General features: G+C 31.6%; 2 protein-coding genes across 3 annotated transcripts in view; both read left to right on the forward strand.

Moving 5' to 3' along the window:
* The first annotated feature begins 3,518 nt into the window (after positions 1 to 3,518).
* Positions 3,519 to 18,998, forward strand: LOC148614756 (T-box transcription factor T homolog 1-like). The gene is made up of 7 exons (XM_088589088.1): positions 3,519 to 3,871; positions 6,942 to 7,206; positions 8,871 to 9,008; positions 10,330 to 10,391; positions 10,867 to 10,925; positions 14,272 to 14,445; positions 16,567 to 18,998. Exons 1-7 carry the CDS (start codon positions 3,609 to 3,611, stop codon positions 16,953 to 16,955), a joined length of 1,350 nt encoding a protein of 449 aa, XP_088445214.1. The 5' UTR covers positions 3,519 to 3,608; the 3' UTR covers positions 16,956 to 18,998.
* Positions 18,999 to 26,913: 7,915 nt separating this feature from the next.
* LOC148614757 (protein C-mannosyl-transferase DPY19L3-like) overlaps positions 26,914 to 27,125 on the forward strand; it is a 50,973-nt gene continuing 50,761 nt past the window's right edge. For both annotated transcript variants that reach the window (XM_088589090.1, XM_088589092.1), the window contains exon 1: positions 26,914 to 27,005. The gene's annotated coding sequence lies outside the window, so the exon portion shown is untranslated. The remainder of the gene's footprint in view (positions 27,006 to 27,125) is intronic.

Consider the following 27,125-nt stretch of genomic DNA (forward strand, 5'->3'; position numbering starts at 1 on the left):
ATTCATTGAAGACACAAATATCAGAGTCAAAGATAAATGTTTCAAAAGACTTGAAATAGATCCTCAAATGTGCGTCAAACTGTTGCGATAGATCTAATGTTTAAGCATATATATAATATACCATTTTACCATTATGTATTTATACTCTTGTTAAATATCCTTTAAAACATGAAAATGTAGTTTTATTTCCGATTCGATTGGATCACTCTTAAAAAGATGCTGTCAATTTTCCAACAAAATAAATAATTTTATGTCATTTTTCAAAAACAAGTAACACACAAAATGAAGATTTTACGGTCGACCACGGCGATCTTGTTAAGTTTCGAGTTTCACTTTTTCCAGGTGCTTATTTATGATGTTAGTTCATGTTCTATAATTTTTCAAATCCTGACAACTTCAAAGGACCGAATCTGCATCTATTTAGTTTTATATTATCACTTTTCAAAAGACAAAATATCTATGATAGCCTTTTGAGAGGTCATGCTTGTTTTCGTATAGTTTACTACGCCGGATATCAAGGAGTGCAATCGGTGTGATGAAACGACAGATTCGGACGTGATGCTGGGTCCGAAGACGCACCGCACCATTTCCTATGATGCAATAGACGATTTCCCACTTCCTTACTAAGATAATTAGCAACTATATAAACGTTGTAAACGTCCAATTTCGTGGCCATTATAAAATCTACGTTTAACAAACCGTCTCATTTAGACAATAAATTATAAGGCTTTTTCTAAAACCAATAAAGTCCCAATAGAGAGGGGTACTTAACGGAAAATTGAGATAATAAATAAATCTATTTTATTAGGTGTCGTGTCGGATGAATTATGAAAGAATAAAGCATCTCGTGCTATGGACTTTAAGTGGTCAAAGATAATGTATAGAAGTCTCCTATACTTGACGAAAATAAAGAAATCAGAATGTAATTTGGGTAATTTACATACTGTTTTAAAAATGTTTAGAACCTGCCTTTCATGTATGCTCAGTTTGCACATGGGCATATAAATGATAATTGCATATCCCTGGACAATAAAAGTCTTTTAATGCTAAATTGAGTTTATTTTTTTAATATTTTAAAAAACCACATTCATAAATACCTTGTTATTCTTCAAGCTCAACTCAAATACATAAGAATTGTTTACAGAAGCAAATTGACAGTCGTTGATCTTAAGTGTTATTTATTTGCAACTTATATCTATTTCAGTATTATTATGATTATTTACTTTTAAACTTTTATCTGTTTACACATGAACATGCAATAACAATTGATCGTTAACATCACGTGCATCGTTGTCCTAACTGAAACCTTTTGGGCAATTGAGCTTTTGCCCCTCTGAGAAGACAATCACGATAGAAAACCACATTCAAACAAAAATCACTAATACCATTAATTTCCACCTTTTACGTATGTTTGATAATATAGATTTAGAAATTCTCACCAAACTGTTGAAATGGGTATCAAAGGATTAACTAGCTGAGTACATAGAAATACGTCCCTCTACACTGGGTATGAACAATGCCGAATTTTTGCCATTTACTTATTTTCCCATGGAATTTCTTTACTCTCTCGTTCTCGCATGTCAATAACGCGTAAGTAAAATGTCAACCTGGCATACATAATCGTTAAGAAAACACACGTTTTACCAAACTACTGTCGAAATCTGTAGCTGTCTATGTTTTGTCTTGGGCAGATGGGTAGAGCAATTTGTCAGCTTGGGTCTGGAAAGCTTAATCCATTTCGATTAATTCAATTATTAGTAAATTAAGGTAATTATTATCAAAACATGATAAATAATAGCCATATGTCAAAATATCATATTGTTTGATTGGATAAATAACTAATAAAGCCGATATAGATATCAAAGTAATAAATACATTTCTTAAAACAAAAATATGAACTTTACACTCATAATCTAAAAATAGCATTCGATTGCTCATAACAACGACTTAATCAGATTTTTTTCAAAAAAGTCTTTTACTCGCATTTCTTACTTAATAGTTACAACAATAATTTCGAGTATGTCTTATGGGATAAAATAGAGAACAGCTCAATGTATCACAAAACAACAACTAAATTATAAAGAAATAAGTATAAGTATTTCGTAGCGAGACATAAAAAATATATATATGTAGCGATCAAATTGACCGAAAAAGAATTTTACCATTTTGTACATATTTTGTGAAAATTATTTATAAATTTAAATGTATTTAGCTTAGAACGTAAATATAAAATAATATGTCAAAGTTTAATAAGTATTTTATTTTAACCATTGTATCTGGCAGCCGGGGCTGTTGATGACACGTTTTTTTACTATTCTTGCGGTTCCTGCACGACAGCTCTACATACATAGGGATTTATTTGTTAGTGTAGTGTACCAAAGGAGGAGGAACCGAGCCTTAGAACCGAAGAACTTGGTCAGAGTATGTCCTATATCGAATTGGTTATTACAATGCCTGCTGACAAAGAGGCGCCAAGCAGCTCTTGCTTCATAATCTTTAAGTTCAAAATTTAAAATATATTTTTACAACGGGTGTTAATTTTCATAATTAAATAGGGAGAAATTAGCCATTGAAAAAATGAAAAAAAAACTTGATAATAAAATAGTGAAGAAAAAAATAGACAATTACAAATTAAAATAATGGCAGTGCTTGATCATATGAATAGAATATAAACGCTAGTTTTCGGGGCCAGTTTTTCTCTGTCTGACAGTAATATAAGGTTTATATTATGATTGTACCCTACTGTTATGTTGAAGTTTAACAGAAAAAAAAATCCACACAAATTACCAAATGATCTTAGAATATAACTCTAAATGGGCGAATATTTCAATTCGACCAACCAAACAAAAAATAACAGATTATAGAAACAATTCACATTTCTATTTCATTTATTAATCTTTATCTTTATCTATTTCGGGTTAGAAAAATAAACTTGAAATATTTAGTTATCACAATTTTCGATAGTAATTTTTTGTACACATTTTGACTAAACAAATCGTAAATTTTAATTCCCTTATTTATTTGTAAAAACACTGAATTTTATACAAGACTTACTTTCAGGGGAAAAAATTATTTTATTCTCAGTGTTTTGTGATAATATAGATAAGTGTATACAATTATGTATCACGATGTAAACAAAAGTACCTTATGTAAAAACAAAAATAAATTTACTTTTTTTATTGCTGTACAGCAATCTACAATATACAATGAAAGCTGGAAATTCATGGATTTTTTTTCGATTTGTCATAAGCATTCTAATTTCTCAATTTGGTAAGAGATTAAGAAATATTAATTAAATAATAATTTCTGGTTGAAATGTAATAAATTCAATTTTATCTTACCTGATCCAGAAATTTTGTACCTATTTGGGAATAACCAATCAGGTCACCTCGACCCCGCCCACAAACTGAAAAGAAGCAATTTCATTGGTTAAAAGTTGTGGTCGGAATCGGCAAGATCAAAAGAGCAAATGTTAAATATATACCCAAAGTGTTAGTTTGTAAACATGTGTAATTCATTCTTCGAAACACTTTACAGTTCTGAGTGAAACATTTAACTAACACGTTGTATAGAAACGGACTTCGATAAAATTGACAAATATATACTAAATGTTAGATTCGGTGCCTATGTGTGAATTTAAAGTCGAGTCGAAATTTGAAAATAAAATTCTGGATTTAGACAATTCCGGCGACATGAAATCGAACCAAGTCAATTTGACACATTTGTTGAATGCTGTGGATAGTGAAATGACGGTCGGGAGCGAAAAAGGGGATCCGACCGAAAGGCAACTAAATGCAAAACTTGAAGAGAAGGAATTATGGAGTAAATTCAAGGAATACACGAATGAGATGATTGTCACCAAAAATGGAAGGTAATTATTAAATTTTCTCATATTATACTTCGCATGTCACATATTGTGTCTGTGGTAGTGATGGTGTACATGTAGATATCGAACAGTCAATTCGTCGTACAAATAAATTCGATATTATTGCAGTAAGAAACTTCTTGGTTAGAATCGTTCTTACTACATACACGAAATCCTTACTTATGAATAAAAAAACAACTTCTCTAAAATCTAGAGACAAATTCTAATGCCAGTGTAAGAACAAAAAGAACCTTTCTTCCTCACAATCAATGTTTTGACACGTTCTATGGTTCTGAGTTCCTATATAACAGAATGAGAACGCGCTGAATCAAAAATTGGACATATCAAATTAATTACATAGTCCTACAGACAGACGGACATAATATATTTTCAATCAAAATATATCTAGTATGAATGACCCGTTTGTTTCTTTTTTCTTCAAAGATGTGAAAACTGCATGCATTGTCCAAAAAGTACACATAAAGATTACACAAAACGGAGTTATCTAAAATACATCAATAATGTTACTGATACTAAATCTATATATTTTGAAAATCCATTTTTCCCTCGAGCAGAAGACTGAGCCTAATGAGATCAAGTAACACCTTTGTGAAAGAGGGTACTAGTACCTTTAGTTACATTGAAATAAAAGTATACAACTTTACTATACAACAATTTACATAGAACAAAATTCACAATTTTGCTTGAATAAAACTTAAAATAAAAACATTTACTAGTATGTAGTTTAAATTCTCAACATCATAAAATATGGTTCGTACAGTATCAGTATGAGCTGGGCCTTTGATTGCGAGTTTCCCTGCATTGACAGTCTGAGCTAAACCGCAAAATTTTGCACTATAATCCTAGTCAAAATATGACAATAAAATTTTCATTTTGGTAATGTCCATCGATGATAAACAATTTAATATAACCCAGAGTAAATGCTAGATTGCATTAAACGATGACCACAAAATATTTATATTTCACGATCAAAAATACATATTTCATAATTATAAATGTGTATCGCCATACTGTATGTGTGTGATTCATAGGCTATAAATAGGTAAAATATAATAATTATTGTATTTATTCTGATCTCCTGGGGAAAAAATATCAATATTTTTTATCGACAAAATGAACTTTGTCGACCTGACACAAGTCTGAAATAGTTCTACCCTTGAATTTTCAATGATTAACGAAATTCAGAAAAATCCCAAACCCTCCCTCAGAAAAAATTAAGGATATACTATTAATGAATATAATTTTAAAAATTATAGATTAAAGTACCGACTTAGATATTCTAATCTATTTCAGACCTTTTGAGCATACTTATATATATCTATAGCCATAGTATACTTATTATTATAGCATACATTGGTCGAATTTCTCAACAGATTTCCGGGGTCGATGACCTCTGATCTCGACTCTCTTTTCTGGGCTTATGTCATGTTATACTTCGGCTCGTCCATCGACTGTTTTTTGTAAACAAATTCAATGAAAACTGTTATATATTTTTATCGTGGTGTAACAAAGGTAATTTTCTTAAATATCAGATAGTCATTGAAAATGGAAAGTTCACCAATATCTACTATTTCATGATATAATAAAAACTAAATTATAGGGGAGCTTAATTCCCTTACGGGGAAAAGGGAGAAGAAATATGGGGAAATGCCCTCGAGACAACTACCCGTACTTATATTATGTAACTAAACAACTGAGCAAAACACACTGAACAAAAAGCTCTTACTCGGCCTTAAAATTAAAATAGAAATCTTTAAGTTGAAAGGACAAAATATATTACACTCTGTACCAGTTATAAATCATATAATAAAATAAATGAGTTAAAGTTTATAGTCTGCACGTGTTAATCATGGCTGATTTGGAGTTGTACCATAAAATTTGACGAGAGGGTAAATCCGTGCAGTTCTCTCATTCCTTTATTCCAAATGTCAGATTTTATTTTTTATTTTATGTATTCTAAAATACCCTATCTGGAGTTGATCTTGCATAACGCACTTTCTTTTTTAACCAAACTAAATACATCATTCAACTAGACCGTTTCATTTTATTTATATGGCTACCTTTTGAAAAAAGTAAAATGAGAAAAGATAAATTTTAATTTTTATGTTTTTGAATAAATCACAAATTCTAAGGCTTCTATTTGTTCATTTATATTTTGTGAATTTTATGAAATTAATTTTATTTATTTATCTTTTTCAAATGAATTTTCTGCATTTTCTTGGGTATAATGACTGATAAATTATTCACAAAACATAAATACTTATTTTAGAGTTAGAGGATAGTTGCTATTTGTTTGAGGGCGACCACACATATGTGACAAGATGGTTTATCCGAACTTGTTAAATATCAATCCGATACTTGATAATTTTCTTGTCAACAAGTCTTATTTAAAATGCGCTTCTTTTATAAAAAGATTCAAAAGATTATCTTACTTGAGAATAGGTTCGAATTATCACTCTGTTATCAGAGTACATGCATACACACTTCACGAAGAAACATGAAATCTTGGTTAACTACAGTAAGGCACTAATAAATGATATGCGGATAGGGAGGGCGCATTTTTGCCAGATCTGGTAAAATGTTATAAGCAAGAAGTGTTAACAGAATACATTTTTTGTAAATGCGAATTTATAGCATTTGTTCAAAAAGAACGATAATTCAAGTATGTTACGATGTGACACCCAATTAATAACCAAAACAGTCATAATAAAAAAAAAACATCAAATAAAAACTGCAAATGCTGTAGCATCTTAACTGATATAATAATAAAATGCTCAATCTAACCAAGCATCCGTAAAGACAAAGCATACTCGCTGAAAGAAATTTTGATATTTATTAATTGTATTGTTTTATACCCGCATTCTACATTTCTCTTTAAAATGCATTATATATTCATGCACTTAATTTCCATGTTAAGTCATCCTAATACTCCTATGATATTACTCATAACATTATTTTCATAAAATGTAGAAAGCTGTTGAACGATGATTTTTGTCTCTATCAATCTATCATCAGATGAGGGGTTATTAAGCTGAATTGTAATGTATATTTCTAGGCGAATGTTCCCTGTTTTCAAAGTGAGCATATCTGGACTCGATCCTAATGCTATGTACACAGTTCTTCTAGATTTCGCCCAAGTCGACAGTCATCGCTGGAAGTACATCAATGGTGATTGGGTAGCCGGAGGAAAAGCGGAGCCCGCCGCCCCCAACTGCGTCTACATACACCCAGACTCACCCAACTTCGGAGCACACTGGATGAAAGAACCAGTGTCTTTTAGTAAAGTTAAACTGACGAACAAACTGAACGGTGGTGGACAGGTTGGTCAAATGTTTTATACAACCGTCATTTGAAAATTACTATTATCCTTCAAAACGTCTTAACGACACTTCAAGTAGTCTAAACTTCGTCTTTGTTGTATGGACCAAACTTTCAAGCACTTTCATGCCTGCTTTTCTGTTTTAAAAATTTAGAAGTAATGTAAACTCTAAAACAAGTATGCTGAACCCACTTTTAGGACCACAATACACAATATCATATCTTTATCTAGGAACAAAATGAATGGAAAATTTAAACCTCGTTTTTGTTGTTTCTATTAAATGTCATGAATATATCATCGATCCGTGTGGTCAAAGCGAGACATTAAATTAAGAATAAGAATCAAAGCTAAATGGGAACTATTAAATTTTTATTTTTTTTAAAGAGGGCGTTTTACATCTTCATAAACATATAATAACATAAACAATTTTATGTCTGTTTGTTGAATTCTACTTTGATGTTTCTTATTGTTTTCCTAATATTCGATTCTACACTATTAGATGTACAGACGTATAAATGACAATAATTCTAATTCAATCCAAAATCATATTCATCATTTATATCCCAAAACTGTGAACATTTTGTACATTTGTATTATAACTAATCTAGGGTAGTTTTGGGACAAATCCAGTCACTCAATAAGAAAACTTTAAGTTGTACATTACATTCAAACAAAATATTAATTGGAACATTTGTTTTTCTTTTAAAAAATGCTAATTCATCAAAGATGCCTTCTTTGCCAAGTGATGTTTGCCTGGATAAATGTTGTTTTAAAATGAAACCTAAATGAAATTATTAGATTTATACATAAGCACTGCTTGAATGATTCAACAGACTTAATGGACAGTATCACAAGTAACTAAATGTCTGCATCAACAGTTCGTTCCGTTTTTAACAACAATCGTTCAAGAGGAAAGAACAAAATCATAAATTATATTTAAAACATTCAATATCACCTCAAAAATGCTAAAATTTTATGAGCCAAGGAATCTTTTTAGATACAGTCTTTATAAAAGTAATGTATGCATACGAACCATGTAGAAAACAAGATTTTATCATTTAATCCTCGATTAAAGCACTAAATGATGTATTTTTCATTTATTTGTATTTTCCGATAACAATCTCATATCGAATTGAAATCTTTAATAAAGCATTTTTTTATAGTATTATTAAGAATTTTAATAAATATTTTTTTTGTCGATAAATAGCATTAATATCAAGAGGAGGTATGTGTGTTACATACGAAGCTTAGTTGGAATATTATACCATGGAAATATAGTATCTAGATGTTATGCTTCCATGATTATACAATGAGTATAGCTTTGAACGAGTATGGGTCTATACAATTTTTCTGAAAGGATAGATCCGTCTGTTCATATCTGATACTATATAGAGACCGCAAGAGAACAATAAAACGTGCTAATAAAGATATATGCAATATCAGCATTGCAATGGCGGATCCAAGCGGGGGTCTTGGGGGTTTATTCATTTTTTGAAAATATCATAATAATTTCGTGCTAAATTTTGACCAAAATGAGCAAGTAATATCCTGGAACCCTACCGTGTTTTCAAAATCTCTAGATCTGCTCCAGCATTGTTGTAATTAATCTGTGAAATAGAGTAAGCTAGCTAATGTTTTGTATTAACGGAAACATTTTTATTTCAGATTATGCTAAACTCCCTTCATAAATATGAGCCACGACTTCATATCGTGAAAGTAACGAACAACCAAAAGAAAAAGATCAGTAGCTTCAACTTTCCTGAGACACAATTTATTGCTGTAACAGCATATCAAAACGAAGAGGTGAATATTCTAAGCCCTTTGTTCCAATGAATGCCAACTCCCAATATTTCTCTTAGAGATTCAGCTTCTTTTCAGGAGGGTTAACATGTGTAAATACATGTATGATAATGCAAAAATACCGAATCTTGTTCAATGTATATTTTTGTCCTTTCTTGGTTTTTTCATTGCTATCTGCTTCGATCAACGTGTTGAAAGGACATTTAAGCGCACGAATTTAGAGGCATTTAAGCACTTTCTCTGTGTTATTTGAAATGGACATTTGAGCCGAGTAATATTTCATTTAAGTACCTCTTTATTTAGTCCGATTAGTAAAAAAAAAAAACAAACATAAAACATTCGATATTCAATTATCGTTTCTTGTTTTAACTTAACCGGTATCGCGACGTATGAATTTACAATTTTTCAGTGTATTCGAAATTTTGATTGCTCAACTGATTTACTCCAAAAATTGCATTGTATTTATGCATTCTAAATAGATGGTCTAAAATAAATGATCGGAATATCACTAATATTTTTATTCTTCAATGAATCACCACTGTAGTATTTCCTTCGAGCGGATTACATGAACATATATGTTCGCAATGGTTACATTGCATGTCTGTTTCGGATCTTTTTATTTATATTTGTCACACCTCACTGTAAGATGATCTTAAAAAAAAAACAAAACGACCGAGACAAAATTTTAATCAATTTCTAATGTTTGATCAATTGAAAGAAAAGTAAGGAGCAGCCTTCGTTCGTGGGAATATATTATTTCAACGATTCCGTTTGTCATTGGGCAATTTATTCGGTTCTTCAAAGTACTAATGAAGATTAAAATTTAACACTCAAACCCCTGTTTCGAACTCACCCTAGGCAAATGATAAGTTACATTCGAGTATTCGATGCGGTGAACTTCTACGATTTAACACTCAATTTTCCAGTAATCGATTGGGATATCCAAGCACTACTTTGAATGAAGATTTTTGACTAGAAATAAAAGTGAATAAATAGAAAACATCTTAAGAGAGTTGAATTAAACAAGTTTTTTTTATACAGGTATCGACTAAGTTAACAGGGATCATTACAAAGTTGTGAGTCATGAATTTGTAATGTTCCAGAAGCAGAATTCAATAGAAACGATTAAAGCACCCACCGAATTGTAAAAGATGTGTTTGGTTTGTTTCTTTCGGCAAATAATACACACATATATAGCATACATAAATCAGGAAGGCTTTCTTATTGGTATTTTTTGTTTATTTAAACTGTAATATGTCAAAAATAAATATCTCGTTTATTTACACTGATATTTAAAGTTAGCAATATTTTTCTATCTTTGCAGATCACAGCACTTAAAATTAAGCACAACCCGTTTGCCAAAGCTTTCTTAGACGCCAAAGAAAGGTAAGTAGACACCTTCTTTAGCGAGTAGTCTCCCTTGGTCAAATACTTTCCGTTGTTCTAGACGAATGTAAGTAATGGAACATGTTTGACTCAAAGACATCAAAGATTCAAAACAAAAATAAATTAGTCTTTTAAAACTCTTAAGTTGATATTTTAACCCTCCAAAATAAATACCTTGCAATTGTTTTAATCCAAAATGAACCGCACTTGAAGTAGTGGGAGTGTAAAATGGTTGAAAATGTCTTGTTCGTAAATATCATAACTTCTTTGATGGATTATAGATTGGCGAAACGTCTACTATACAGATTGATAATACTGGCGAATTAACAGGTTCCAATACTATTTTCATAGAACGAATATATGATAAATACGACAAATTTATAGTCAAAAGTTTTATTTATCCTTAAAAGAACTTTTCCTAGGAACAATTGAATGCACTCAGATGAACAAATATATCAATTTTATATTATAACAGGCCTGATCAGAAAGACTTTGTAGATGATGTCATAGACGGACAGCGTTCTCTGTCACACTGTAAGTGTTCTTTTTATACCTTTTGTATTGTCCTTAAACATAACACTAATATTCCATTTTTTAACCACTTTAATTTATCTTCCTGTTTTATACTCACCTTCCATCGTTCTCACATACAGTTGTTACTAGAGAACAACAAAAAACACCATTAGTACGTTACATAGTATAACTATACTGTATATAGTTATAATAATATTACATATATTGTAGACATTAAAAATTACCAAATTCATGACGTGAGTTTTTCTTCACCATTTATATGCACTGTTAACGACATTACAGTATCAGAGGTCTATGAACAGTGAAAACAGTCATTTTATGAATCAAATTCTTTCGAATGACCGTAAGAAAGAGTAATAGATTATTTCGTGGTCACATTGATAAACTTCGGTCTGTTATTTTTTTCTTTTCTTTAAAACACATGAAAAGTAACGACGTTAAAATGCTAGATTTAAATGATAATTTAAATAAACTTTGCACAGGTGTTCAGCAAGGGGCTATTGTGTGGACCAACTTTATTTGTTTTTATTTCTAAATCTTTCATGATATCCTTTCACTGGCGTTGTATGACATTTCAAAGACACAATCTGTGAAAGTTGTCAAGAAAATAATTTTTCACCGAGTTATCAATCGGTCTAAAAGGGGTTAGAATGAGGTATTGGATATTAAAGTGATAGTTTTCGCTCAATCAATCTAGACTTGTGCGAATTTGTCACGTAGTTGAGAAAGACTAGTGATAAGTGGTTAGATAATTATCAATAAATTATTCCTTGTACATATCTAGTGATAACATTTAGAAGGAAAAGAATGCGTTACTTTGTGCTTCTGTTTCTTTTTGCAAGAAGTTACTTTTGAAGTCGTGACCAACGTTAGTACTACTCTTTGCTTAGTGACGTTGAGTTCGAAATGGTATACTGTTTTTAGATTGTAAAGACAAACGAAGTCAATTGTAAAAAAATATGAGACACATTATTAAATACAAAAAATTCGTTAATGTTGTTAAGAACAAAATCGATTAGCAACATATTTTGACTTATCGAATATTGTTTCAAATAACAGGAAAAGGTGTGATACCTTCTTCCTAGTATACAGTAATGAACAGCTTGACCTGATGAGTTCGTCTTGTACGTCTCTAAAAAGAAGCCAGGCAATCCACTTGAAAGCTCTCCAATGTCTGTTCAGGCACTTGGTATCAATAGCTCTTCAAAGAGAACCGACCGTTAAACAAACATGAATAGAACTTTAGTAGGACTCATTATAAACAAATAGATAAACAGTATAAATGTGACAAAACAAATAATTAACTTTCCCTGTAATAAATATTTGAATTAATTTTTGGCTGTTTTGATAAATGGTAAATCTTCTGTATGTTAATGTATCGTCGCTTCTTTTAAGATGTACCGGGATAATCTATTTGTGTCGTTAATAAAGACTTGTTCGCATAGATTGTATCTGTATTTATTAAGTATTGTTAAAATTTATGACAAAATAACAAGGCCGTGCTAATGTAAATACAAACAAAATTTAAGTATCCTAAACAACAAAAATTCTTGCTCCTGGCAACGTCCTATAAAAAAAATTACTAATAAATTAAATTAAATAAATAATCAGTTCAAGAATAAAGTGTACAACATAGGGTAGATTGTGTGGAGAGATTATGTAATAGTCTTTCTACAATATAAATGACAATATTAGATGCAAACGATAGGCTTTAGTTACATATTTTCAATTTTATACCATTCATTTGAATTAATGAAATTGTGCAGGAAAATGATTTTATTCTAGTAAAAAATCACGACATACTGACATCTTGTATCCCCTTTTCTCCACGTCTTTTTACAAATTTCGGTTTTTGTTTCAGTCAATCTAAAAATTATTGCTTTAATCCCTTAATATAAACATTAAAGGGAGAGGCGATGTACAAGTTGAAGAAGCGTATCCGGAATGAATTCCTCGAGTTTCCATTGCAATTGTAGTCCTGTTTTATTGAGTTTGTTGAAGGGAGTTCGGAATGTACCGAAATAAACATTAACTTTCAGAACCAATTAGGACTGACACCCACGAAATATTAGATAAGAGCAAGGGTGTGTTGATAAATTTGACTCATTTCAGATTCACCATCGATTACGAATTGTGATTGAAATAAATGTTTTGGAATGAAATCACTCATATAAATTACTTTCTTATTTATTTTACATAAAATATCGTATCCTATTAGAAATTCTATACAGAATTGGAAAGCGGCATCAAATAAACGTCAGCTAGTAATGTCAATCTTCTATCGTGTCAATTACCATACGATTTCTAAACGTTAATTAAACACGATAGTATGACACCTGCAAAGTTTCGTCGAAATTTATTTAGTAAATATGCAATTTTCTTCATTTCATATTTGGCAAAAATCAAGATCCGTATAATGTCCAATTACAATTCTGATTTTATCTAGGAAAAAACTACATGGGTATAAATACATCAGAAAGGGAGATTCTGACTCGACCACCCTTTTAAATTTTTATACGGGTGGTTGGAATTCAATTATTTTATAACCGTTAAATTCTGTCATCAACTTATTTTTTTTCTCTTCTAACAATGGCGACCGCCTACGAAGTTATCACTCATATCTTAATTTTATTCAACTCTTCGCTCTTCATCGTAACAAATATGATTTTATATGATATAAATTTTGTTAGTGATATCCCTAATTTGTTGCAAAAATATTTAATTTGGCGACTTTCAATCTAAATGGTTAGTTGCTTATCGTGCCATCATTTGGAACACCCTCCTCATTTTTCGAATAAAAGCGGAGTTTAACCCTTTCCGGAGGTTATTTGCTGCCATGTGAAACTAGAATCTTTATCAAAAGAAAATACAAAAAGATGAGATAAGATTTTTCTTTTTTTTTCTTTTGACATAAGTCTTTTTAACAAGATAATAACCCATTTAAGGCTACAGAGTACAAAAGAATGGGCTTAACGCCGTAAATCAGGCAATGAAGGAGAAGCTGCATTCGCTTTCTTTGTAATTGAAATACGTTTTTTTTTAAGTTTTACTGATGGCATTTACTTACAATAATAACATAAAAAATAAAAGCGTGCAGATAAACAAATACATTATTTTACCATTAAATTTAAAGAAAATACATACCAACCAAAGGTACAGTTAATCTGAAGAAGTTTTGATGGAGAAACTGTGTCTCCTCTTTACATCTCTTATAAATGCAATAGAAAATTGCGTTTTATGGGTCTGGAACAAAGATTGGTGAATCAAAATTATAAAAAAAAGAGAAGGCGGAATTCTCCTTTATATTTCTGTGTTTATTAAAAAAATTATTTAATTTCTATTACAGTAGCAGGAACATGGTATTTGCCGCCCGGTGGACACAGTCTGGTTCCTCCTCCAGCACACCAGCTGACTAACGCTCTGAATCTCTCTACCCCCGCCCACTGTGATAGACTTAGTCTTAGAAATACGCGGACATCACCGTACCACCATCCCTACCAAAGACGTTCACCTCCCCATGGTAAGCCCAAATTATAACAGACAGCTGCACACTGTAATAAACTGTACAGAAATTTTAAAACATTTTCCTCTTTGACCAAAATGTTTACCATTGTCAGTTTCATTTGATGCCCAGTGTATCTCCAAACAATGAGACCATAGACTATATTACACTCCCTGATTAGACTGACAAATTTAAGTGGATTATATTAGACCATAATATTTATTTATTTCTGCCTGGATGCAATTACTACCCACGTTCAGATGCCACAATGACCAGCCATTTTAAAATCGAAGAAAATTGACAACCTCATTAACACCGTTGTCAGACAGAAAGATAAGTCTAGTCATAAAACCCATGTTAAGGTCTCCGATTTAATTTTAAATTTACCACTAATTACCTAATAAAGAGAGGAATCCCTGTTTCGACTGGTCACCAATGATGGTATCTTTAATGAAGACCAGAATGATTGTCGGGTCTGATCACTTACAAGGACTTATCAACGCCATCTACATGTTATGACTGTTTTGAAAGTACTTCGAGTGTTCTCTACATGTAAACAAACGATCGAACATGTTGTAAATTGAGATGTCCCCACTGGAATTGAGCACGTGGTAAATTCAAAACAATTAACACGCCATAACAATAATTTTATGTCTTTCTTGGCGTATGTATAAATCCTTTAAATATGACTTGAAAAGGTTGATGTTTAATTGGCCCCTGAGATCTAACATCTTATTATTTTATGCGTTTTGAAATACTTTTCGAGTTGGCACCTTAGTGTAATTTCGTCCCATCTTTTGTTTGAGTTTATTTGGTTGTCAAACTTTCCATGGGAAATTAGGTATACCATGAAATAAATATGTGTGGGCCGGGGTCTTTGATTTCTACTTTTAATTCTCAATAAATTTGTCAATTAGCCTGAACAAAAACTATAATAAGTTAGGCTATACCCTTATCAAATCCTAAGGAATTTCTTATATAGTTTATGGCTATTTCTTATTCAGAATTAAATGTTTAAGTTTTAGGTCATTTCATGGATGAGAAAGTTGTTTCACATCTTATTTATTGGAATTAAACAAAATTTAAATGAATTTTTGTTCATTTAATCTGATTTCAAACAGAACAATAATGAAAGTTGAAACAAGATTTTACACACAATAACTTGAAAAAGATGGATTTAAGAAAGTTAAATGTCTCCAAAAAGACTGTAATCCCTGTCGAATACTTGCGAGCCATCGTCCTTTGCACATACTGAAATATCAGTCCAGCTAAGAGTCATTAGGGCAAACTAAGACTGATACTATATCATTTTGCGCAAAATGCGCAAATATTAACTTAAAAATTACTTTAGATTTCTAATTCAAAATATTCCTTGTAAAAAATTCTTTTCCGATTTTGATATTTGTTTTTTTTTTACATTATTATTCATTATTAGAATATTGTTGTCAAAAAGACAATGTTTCGTTCAAATTTAACCTTTTTGACCTGGAAGCACGTATAAAATTCTGTTGGAATTTTATGTTGCATTGTGCTTAATTAATCTGGGAGTCAATTGAAAAAAAAATCATTTCTAAGTATGCAAACACAGATAAACTGAAAGTAAACAAATCCTGAACTCTTGACAACTCCACCTAATCACGATAAATCCATAAAATTTTGGTTTGATAAAATCTTTCCAATAAATCATTAATTATTGTAATTTGTCATCTCAACCATATAATAAAAGGTGGTGAAATGAAGTAAATTGAAGTAAGAGGTCATTATTTGCATATTTATTTTTCATTAAGCAATCGTATTTTTTCACGAAAATTTATTTATTTTGAATAGTACATTTGTTAATGAACTAATTTGATTTTATAGTTATTTATTAAACCTTAGTAAACAAATAAGCAGTGATTTTACGAACTACATGCGATTTTTGTTAGAACTCGATCTAAGATAAAGTATTAAAAAGATGAAAACATATTTTCGCAGCTTTTTTTGATGTCATAATTCAAAGTACAACTGTGTAAAGTGTCAATACAGGAGAGCAATATCCTTACATATAGGGATTAGGGAAACGCCGGCTTGTGGTGTTGTCTTATATACAAGTATATAATTTGATTCCAGCGGTTAAGATGAATATTTTTTTCTTTTCAGCCTTTTCGAGGGACGTTAGTTCAAATATACCAATGCTGAACATGGACAATTGGCCACATATGCCAACGTCAACACACAATGTTCTTTCGTCTAATACTTCACCACAGTCACAATATGGAATGTGGATGAGCGGTCACATGGGAAACATTTCAACCAATCAGAGCTGTTCTGTTCCATATTTGCGTTCCACTTGTAACCCTTCATATCCATCTTTAGGAGTAACCCCGAGTGTTCCAAATGTAACAGTTTCAACTTGTGCCACCGGAAATCCCATATCTTCGCAATCACCTCTTACGTCGTTTGAGTCATGTGAACTTTCCTTTTCATCACCCATGAGAGACTCGTTAAGAAACAATGCTTGGAGCCCATTGTCGCCACCCTCAATGTAAGAAGAGGTGGTATTGTTATAACACTTATTCGGCGTTAAAAGTATCCAATAGTGTTGTACTCAGGTGCTGAATTTGATTGCTCTTAAGATGTAAGCAAATGACTGTTATAATCAGCCCTTAAGTGCTCAAGACCACAGATAATTCAGCAGGGTTCTTAACACAAGAAACTTATTCGGTATATGGTCTCAGTATTGCATTAATATTCCCATAGACTTTTATATTGAAGTGCATATTTTTAGGATTTAAAAAAAAATATATGTAAATTGATTCAATAAAACTTTCACTTATGAAGCATTTCTAAGGACATGTCAAAAAATATTTTCCCACAAAAAAGTAGGGTTAGTCCACGAAGATCGGACAGAAAAGTAGTCTTGAACTATAAATAGCCATTTTCTCTAATTTTACTTTCGTTTTGCACTCATCAAACCAACCTTTTCACTGGAACATTTTTATGTTAAAATGTTTAATTTTCTTAACAAAAAGTTTGTCATCTTATAGTGCTATGTATGCTCTATTTTATAAGTCAGTGATCATATCTTTTGACAAAACATTAGTTTGAAGGAAGGCAAAAAGAAAACGCACTATATCTTAATAGCCTCCATGTTTTGACGTACACCTGCTCAGGGATATGCAATGCAATACTGGTTCTGTATGATTGAGAGCACTAGTGCAGTGGCTGTGAGGACTCATGCGAACAATGTAAAACATGGTATGTTCATATGATTGCGAAAAAGATAACTAAACGTCTACGGTCCGATAAAAAATAAAATTTGCAGAGATCAATCAAATGAAAAAGTGAAAGTTTTATCGAGCTTTTCTTTCTTGTATTTTAAGTCATTTGTTAATGGAACGTCCCCGGCTTCGAAAATTTAATCCCCAAGGAAAACAGTAGTTTGACAAGTTGTTTTCTATCACATTTAAAATCAGCTTACAAAATCAACTACAATTTTCTCTGCTACTCAGTTTATCTTAAATGAAAGAGTCAAAGATACACTGCAGAATGATAATCTATTAGTTGTAGTGATAAAAAGGGAGACAAATTAAATGTTCCGTCCAAATTGACAAGAAGCGTTTGAACAGGTGTTGAGAGTAAACAAATTTGTGATTTCTACCTGGAACTCATAGAAGATGTTGGCAAAATCAAAACACACAAATCTCGAATCTTTTCACAAGTTTTCAATGAGCACCCATTTATTAATTTCGGTAACTCGTCAGCCCTCGAGTAAATCACCAGATAACGGTCAATACGTGTATTTATCGAAGACTGATTGGAAGTAATAGGGTGTTTAGCAAGGTGAAACTTTACTGATAACCTATAATTTATGCGATTTCTGTCTTTAAATTATTTCTATAAATTTCACCATTGATGAGAAATTTGAGGTGCTTTCTGCTTATTTATCGTAACCACTTCAAACGGTATGGGGGGTTGACCGCTAAATGTCCTAACTTGATAGAGAAATGAGACATCAGCGAATTCCCAACTGAAATATTGCTTTATGGGGTGACAAAACGACTTTATTATGTGAATTCTCCTAACTCTGCCAATTTAATGTAAACATTTCTGGAAGCAATTCTGTTCCGTATTCTAAATTCAAAGTAGATAAATGTATGTTTTTGTTGCTGTTTGCCAGTTCTGTTATTACTATAAGAAGACTATATTCTAATAAAAAAAATTACAACATGTACCAATATTTGCAATTCAGTGATTGAATAATATATCTCTTGTGAGTGCTGCATGTATGTATTTTTGTGCAGTAGCGAAGTAAGGTTGAGAAAATATCTGTCTTGGGAGAGTGTGTGAGGACGAATGGACGTTCAGGTGAGAAAATATCTGTCTTGGGTGAGTGTGTGAAGACGAAAGGACGTTCAGGTGCTAATTTGAATGTTATTCAAAGATATTGTAAATTGTATTTTAAAAAGGGATGAATGATGAATAAAAAATGTCGATTTGTTTCGAGTTTATTGTTCTCATTTAAGGTGTTTCAAAATCTTTGCCAGAAAGACGACCTAGCATCAATATTTCAGGCTCGAAAATGAATAAGAAAAAAATGATACATAGTAAAACTAAAACTTTTCTCTTTTTGTCACGACATGAACAATCTAAGACATGCTATGTCAAATAAAAAATGGATTTTAACAAAGTACAAAAGTGTTTTTTAATGCTCTGAACTATAAATACCAAAAAATGAACTTGAAATACAACCTCAACGAAAAAAAACAAAATGTCCACTTCATAAATATCATGGTGCCGAAAACCGTAGACGAAAGAACAAAAAACTACACAAAACAAGAACAACCAGAGTTAAATCAACTGCAATATAAATAAAGAAAAACTATTCTCTAATGAATGAGTGATGGAACCAAATCAAAGCGACTACAATTGGTATACAGACAATCTGTTCCCATTGACAACTCTGTTTAACACAGCTACGAGTTAAAGACTATATCAAGCACACTCGATGATACAAATCTTTTTTTTAAACATATTTATTCAGTCAAATACATTTCTGTTTGAATTTTTTTACACAGTACAATAAAACACACTGGATCAGGAATCAAGCAAAGCTTATATTAATCCATCTCCTTATAAAGTATGACAATTATAACATTTTATTACATAGTTTAATGCTCTGTGTACGTGTTTACTAAAACGATGAATTGCTAGAAGCCAATGGATGGTGTTGAGGTAGTATGGAATACAGACGATAAAATTTAACAATACAAAATGAACAAAAAATTTAGAAAGAAGAAAAAAAATAGGGAGACAAAACAAAAAGTTACTAAAGAAATTAAATTCAATATTAATCATATAAATAATATTAAATATTTTTTTAAACAAACCTTATAAAACTGATTAATATGATTTAACACGTTTCGGTCCACATTATAGAGAATGGCCGTATTTAACGGCAGCTTAAACTCTTGGGATCAAATTGTATGCTGGATAAAACAGTATTTATTGTCTCGGCTTTATGTATCATTAACTTTGGATGTCTTTGTTAAGTAACTCATGGTTCTAGAGAATTTGATGGCATCTAATTTACCAAAAACTTTATTGTGAGGTTCGCTCCTCAATGACTTCCGATCGTTGACATGTCAGATTTTGTTCCAAGTTGAAAGCCGAGCTGTACAATCTTTATCTATTTTCTTAGGTACTTGTACGCACTACACAATCTAGTATTGTTTTTGTCTTCTGATCACCATCATCTTATTCAATAAAAATGAATGTGGACACTTAATAGAGAATACCTATGAAATTGCTATAGAGTGCAACAACTGAGACAACACTGGAAACTCGAACTGAACTCGCTAAATTCTGCAGTCATTTCAGACAAAATGAACACTCACATAAAATTATAACAGATTGTCTATATTTACAATATGTCTGCAAAACAAATTCTGATAAACTGTACGCACAGGAAACAAAATATCTCTGAATCAATTTCCTTACAAATGGTGACATTTTTCAAAGACACAAAACGTTTGTTATACAATGCAAGCGGTTCATAATTAAAACGACATACTTTTTAAAATTCAAATATTGACTTACGACAGCTCTATTTTACATCAAACACCAAACCCAGAGGTAGATCTATGATCTTTTGAACCTTTTCAGTGAGGTCTCTTTTCAAATTCGTAATTAAAGTTCAAGGGTCGTGTTTACAAAGTATTCGCTACTTGTGAACTGACTCTGAAGAGAAAGACTATGACTTGGTTTCACAAAACGCAATGTATCAATAGAGTTTTGTTCAAATTAAGATTTTTCACGACCGTCCTTTAATTTTCACGACTTCCATTGAATTTCGTTCTTGAAGTTCGTCTTGAGACGAACAAAATGGTTTATCAATATTTAACGAGGTGTGGTTTTACATACTTAAATCATATCAAGTCTTAAATTACAAGAAATTAAAATGAGAGTAAATAAAAGATGGAACAAAAACCTTTTATTTTCTTCCTTCTCCAATTTTTGAGACAGGTAAAGTTCGCCTGTTTGATTCAAAGAGGAACAGAGCATTTCATTCTAAACGCTTTTTTGACAAATCATACACTTGCATGCTATAGGTAGTCGAGTCATTATTACGTAATGCAGCAATAGTAACAGTGCATTGTTAATATAACTGTTGTTGTAACAAGACCACCCTTCTTGATTAACATGTATATGGACACAAATAAAACTTAGGACCAATTAATATTGGCCAAAAAGTGTTTTCATCTGTAGTATGCTGGAACGCTTTAAGTGTCGATCGCACCCCAATCAACAAAAGAATGTAAAATAAGTTAGCTTTAAGGGAATAGTATTTAGCTTTAACAACCTAAAGTACACGTCAGCTCAACTCTACATACAACATTATGAGACGGTACAGCAGTTTTGAATACCCTTTCAGTTGCCTTACTTTGACTTAGATGATTATTGCTTCGAGCAGTGCCGGACTACTACATATTTCACGCTTAATAAATAAGCCAGATTCCAATTTTTACCATTTACCGACGCAAATTAAAAAAAAAAATAAAGTACATGTAAGTACTATAATGCCAACAACCAAAATCTAAAACACATACATTTCTTTTCTGAATGAGTTATTGTATTTTACCCCAATCTAGGGAGGTCTGCTTTGTCATTCCAAATCAAATCATTTTAAAACATATTGCGGTATTAAGACCTATCAATGTTTTGAATCGATTTATTATGTTGAAAACGGGATACTTCAGTTGAATAAAACCTCTTATATCAAAAGGGGAGATAAACACTCCAGTTGACATAAGTAGATTATTGTTACTAGAAAAGAAAAGGTCATATTTATTTGACAAACAATTTAACAATAGTCTAACAATTCAATTAGTGAAAGAAAATGCTATGTTTCGCATGTTTTGTGATGGCAGACAAAGCCTTGAGGTTTCAGCGGCACTTTATAGTCTGAAAAAGTTGTTTGACTTTCATATGTGTATAGTCACGGATTAACAATCAAACAGAGGAGAAAATGATTCAAATTCTTTAAATGACGTTAGTACCCAGAGTAAAGGAATTCTAAAAACTTTAACGTTGTTTTTCTAGAATCTAAAATAAGTAAACAATTGCTTTTCTCAGCAAAAATAATAAGTTTTCATAGATTAAAGACCACTTCACACGAATTAGAGGCGACTTCCACTGCCGGAGAGTGTCTTCTTGGCTCAAGTTTAGTTCAAATATTATTTTTCCCATCAAGAAAAATTGATTAAAATTCGATAATAATTTGTACAATATTCCTTTGATCTTCAGTGATATTGAAATAGCTGTCAAATTAATAATTTATATCCCATAATGACTAATTATATACATGTACTTATAAAAATGGTGGTTGACAGAAGAACTAGATGAAACATAGTTTACACTGGAGTATGACACAGAGATGGGTTTTGGTCGATGTGCTTAAACGGTTTCAATAGAACATAATCGATTCATTTTAATTTAATAAACGATAATAAGGGTGATAATCTTATCCATGAAAAAAAGCGAAGAAAAAAAAGAAGGATGTTTGAATGATACCACCCTCACCCCCCCCCTAAAAAAAAAATCCAACGGTGAGGTCCCAGCATAAAAAGAGCAGTAAAGAATTAGACAATTTGACAATTTTACATCTAGCTCTGGGAGCAGTCGTCAATATTCATTTCAAAATACAACACTGTTATGAAGTACAGGCACATGGAACCTAATGGGATAGTTATATACTGATATTCACGATTCAGGCAACACAGGACTTAATGACTATACAGACTGGATTGTTATATTTAATAGTTGGCAATTTTTATGTAATCCTTCAGTAAATCCAGGTGAAGAAAATTTAATTCATAAATGTGTGCCAAATTTGAAGTGAATTGTAACTTTTTATACACTGGTGAAATAAGTATTGCGCATTAACTTGTAACTATCATAATGAATGTAGACACTAATGCTTTGGTTACCAAGGGACGGTGCTTCAGGACATGTTGCCGCATGCCGTAGAGTTTAACTAGTATATATACATTCCCAATGCTAAACAACAATTTATCAATTTTTAGGTGTACAAATGATCACAATTGTACGCACAATAGTATGTTATTATTTCTAAAAGCATAATACAGAGAGCAAAATGGACATGCAATCCCAAATACAAATGCAAAAAAAAATATGACTTGTAAAAAAAGAAAAAAGACTGTAAAAAATCATCGGTAAGACTGTACTTATGTATAGAGGTGAAAGATAAAAACTCGCAAACTTTGGAAAAGAAGGGTATATTTCTTTTACAGCTATTTTAAGGATCAAAACGTGTATTCACTGGCCCTACCTTTTTGTAGCTTTTTTGTGTAATTCGTATTTATAAAAAAAATATTATGCATCATAAACATGCTGTCTATTCATTTATTATTATTTCATGTTTTGTCTTCATAAAATATATTTCATGCATAAATTAATTGTGTTCTTCCGTATCAAAATGTTGTCAGTGGCTGCCATCTTACACGAGTGATCGAGTTTTCATTATACTTTATTTCCCATTCGGAACTACTCGCTACACTTGAAAATAACTTTTGTTTTACTAGAGAGGCTGAGGAGATCCGATTGTTTTATTTTCTTATCTAACCTAAAGTTTTACAAAGCGTTTACATACAAATAAATGCGCAATGCTATAGTATCATAAAAAGGTATATCAAAATAATGTGTCAGACATAAATATTAATTTTATGGAGTAAAAAGTCAGCAAAGTCAATTCAAATTAAAGAAAAAGAAGCTCACCAAGTGATGAAGTGCCAATGGCGGATCCAGGGGAGGGAGCGGGGGGTGGGGGGGGGTAGCCTCCTTTTTATTGGAAAATTTGCCATTTTCATGTGTAAAATTGACAAGAATTGCCAATAATGTCCTAGTACCCCCTTTCTGAGGTACCCCGGCTGGTACTATTCTTTTCAAAGAGTCTGCATGGATCCGCCACTGTGTGCCTTTCGTCACACAACAATATCCTATATCATATACTTACTTGCAATATCCTTAAAATCAAATTTGATAGACGGTATACTTAGCAACATGTTTTTTTATATTCTGTTAAATCACTTTAGCCGAATAATTACCTTTAAAAAGAGTATAGCAGTAACCGTCGTAATACTATTTAGATATCGGCTGCAGGTCATATATACATATATCAACGTTTGAAGTTTGTTCAATGCTTTGGACCGGTGGTGTTTAATAAAAAAGCTCGCGTTGTACATATTGCACGGTTCTTAATTTGGAATCTTTCCTCCTTTATTTTGTACACCATCTGTGCAATGAGTCTGTCATAAAATTTATTTTAATGACTTATGATATCGACTATTTAAGACTCTTTTATATAATTTTCCCTACTGTGTTGTGCATCATTGTTTTATTCTCACTGACACGTACATGAAGTGGATCAGAGATCATGTCACTACTCAAAGCTGACAGTTATTTTCATGGTTAGTTTCATATAATGAAAATAGTGTTCAGACGTTTTTTTATTGAGCATCATACGAGGTATGTAATCGATTTTACAAGTCATGTACATGGCCTAAACTTTAAACATACATCCATCTAAATTTCACCTAAAACATTTACAATAAACCTTAGTAAAATTCATTTTGTTTAACTTGTACATGTATGAAAATCAAATATGTTTTAAACGTAAAATGTATCTCTTGTAAGTCGACAGAGATTAGCTTGTAATGAAGTTGATGAGTTTCATTTCTTTTTATTGAATGTGAACAAAATATGGCACTGAGAGTTTAACTTTTTTTCTAAGATAAGTAACAGTGGTACACTATTTAGCACTGACCTGCAATCAATTCAGTCAACTAAAAACACTTCTTTATGCAAATGTTGAACTTTCTTCTGAAAAGGGTGACTTTATAAAGCATTCAATAGAACTGCGAAAATGTGGCAGTCATAGTGTCGGTCAAGACTACACTACATCTAGATGTTTTATATTAGCTGTAGGCTGTATGTGTTATATTATACTGAGAATACCATTTTAAATACATCGCACTTTTATGCACATGTGCATTGTCTTTAAGAAACTTCGGTGTAATTGTAGTATTATTTTGGTTATTTTATGTGCTTTATTGCGGCTATGTTTTCCATGCCTTGCTTGGTCCCTGGATTACATTCTTTTGATTACCGCTAGACTCTTGGTTCCTTGATTACTCTTGCGATACCTCAGATATAGTGAAGGTCAAATTTGAATGAAATTTACAATTAAGCAGTTTAACATTTGAATAAATCAAGTAAAATAACAAAAAAATGAACACTTTTTAATTAAAGTCATCTTAAAAAAATGAAAAGGATGGGCGTACGGACAACAAAAGGCATTTTCGGTCAAGGGGAGATATATAGTGATCAGACATCAGATACGATATATCGTGGTGATCGTAACTAGCAATCATTAATCATGGGGCGGAACTAAAAAGGAACAGACCGAAATACATATAATGCTTATCCAATAGAATATTGTGGCTTTTGTATGTAGTATAATACATAACTAATATGACATATAAAATTCTGTATCTGTAATAAACTGTTTATTTAAGACACTGAAGACGGTCATTTGCTGACTGAAAATTTTGCTCATTATATATTTTATTATAGTATATTAACATCTTTATCGGTATCGTTGTACAATCCTTTAGACTTATATAATTTTGTTTGTTTGTGCTGCATCGTCACGACTGGACGATCCGATACCCATTAAGTTTGCTTGGCAGATTCCTTTAGACTTTATATATATCTCGAACTCATACCGCTGTGACATCTATGGCAACACCGCCTGCACAAAGTCCAGCGCACTAGACCACTCGCCCAGCTAGGCTATATAAAATATAGCTTTCGCTGGCTGGGTCATTCCTCTTCGTAGGATAAATCTAGGGCTGTAACTTAGTACTCATGTAAAATGGTGACTGACTTCAAATCGCCATTCACCAAGCAAAGCCTCCAGTCATGTTTGTTTCGACATGTTTTCAAGACAGTTTGCAGTCTAAGTTGCAATTTGTAACTGTTTTATTTGTTTCTAAATTCTTTATTAAGAACTCATTTAAAAAAATGTATGTCTTAAAAATTGTAAGGGTAGTGAAGGGGTAGTCGTTTAGCGCTTTTTCATTATTATATATAACGATGTGTGAATTGAATTTCTTGTCGACAATATTTTGTTGAATTCGGAGGACAGACCGTTTGAATACTTTAAGAAAACAAATTACGTGCCATTTTTTTTACCGATCCGTTTCTATATTCATAAGAAGGTAGGCTTTTATAATGGCTTGTATAGAAAACAAAGAAGCAACTAGCTCAGTCTTTCAATTCCAATTTCCGTTATAGAGACGATGTATTATATCCGAATAAACTTTGTTTTGAAGGATACTTACATATAGATTTATCAATAAATAAATGAATAATAATCATAAAAAAATCAATCAAAAATTTATGACACAAGTGAGTATTGTAAACTTCCATTTCCTCGGAGCACCTGTTTATCCTTCCGGAATACCTGATTTTGTGGAAGTTCATATTGCAAGTTCTTTAGTTTATTTGTCTTGATTTCTTTATGTTCAGTTTTATATGTGTTTTTGCATTTTATTCCAATATCTTTATTGTGTGTGCAGGTTGTCTCTGTTTCCTGTTTTCGTTTTAGCCATGTGTTTGGATTTTGATGTTTAATTCGCTATTCTATTTGTAAAACCTAATATAATCTATGCATGATAGTCAAGCCAAGGAGTTAAATATAGATGCTATATGTAAATCCTTGGTCAAGCCTTTCTTTTGTATCGTTTTTGATTCATCTTTAAATTACCAAAAACAAAAAAAACAAAAACAAAAATAATAACAATATAAGTATGATATTTTTTTCTTCCTATAAATCAAGAGCTATAATTTATCGAATACCACATCGACGTGGACAAAATTTTTTCCGTCTTGTTTTGTTATAGCACCGGAAAGTAAAATTTTCAGCGCTAAAAGCGAGATAACTCTGCTTTCACTTTTTCGACCAGAAAAGATTTAACGCGGTTAGAGACCGTAAACAAGAAGTTTTTAGATTTCAGGTGAGAAAATTGTATTGATGATAATTCCTATTAACAAATGAATATTGCCACGTTTTCAACTTTCACCAGTTCACTTCGATGCAATGTAGAGTGTGATAGCTTCTGTTTTGTAAATATAGA

The sequence above is a fragment of the Perna viridis genome, chromosome 6 (assembly GCF_037379345.1).
Source record: "Perna viridis isolate PV_CMFRI_1.1 ecotype Kerala chromosome 6, ASM3737934v1, whole genome shotgun sequence".
NCBI classification, from domain to species: Eukaryota; Metazoa; Mollusca; class Bivalvia; order Mytilida; family Mytilidae; genus Perna; species Perna viridis.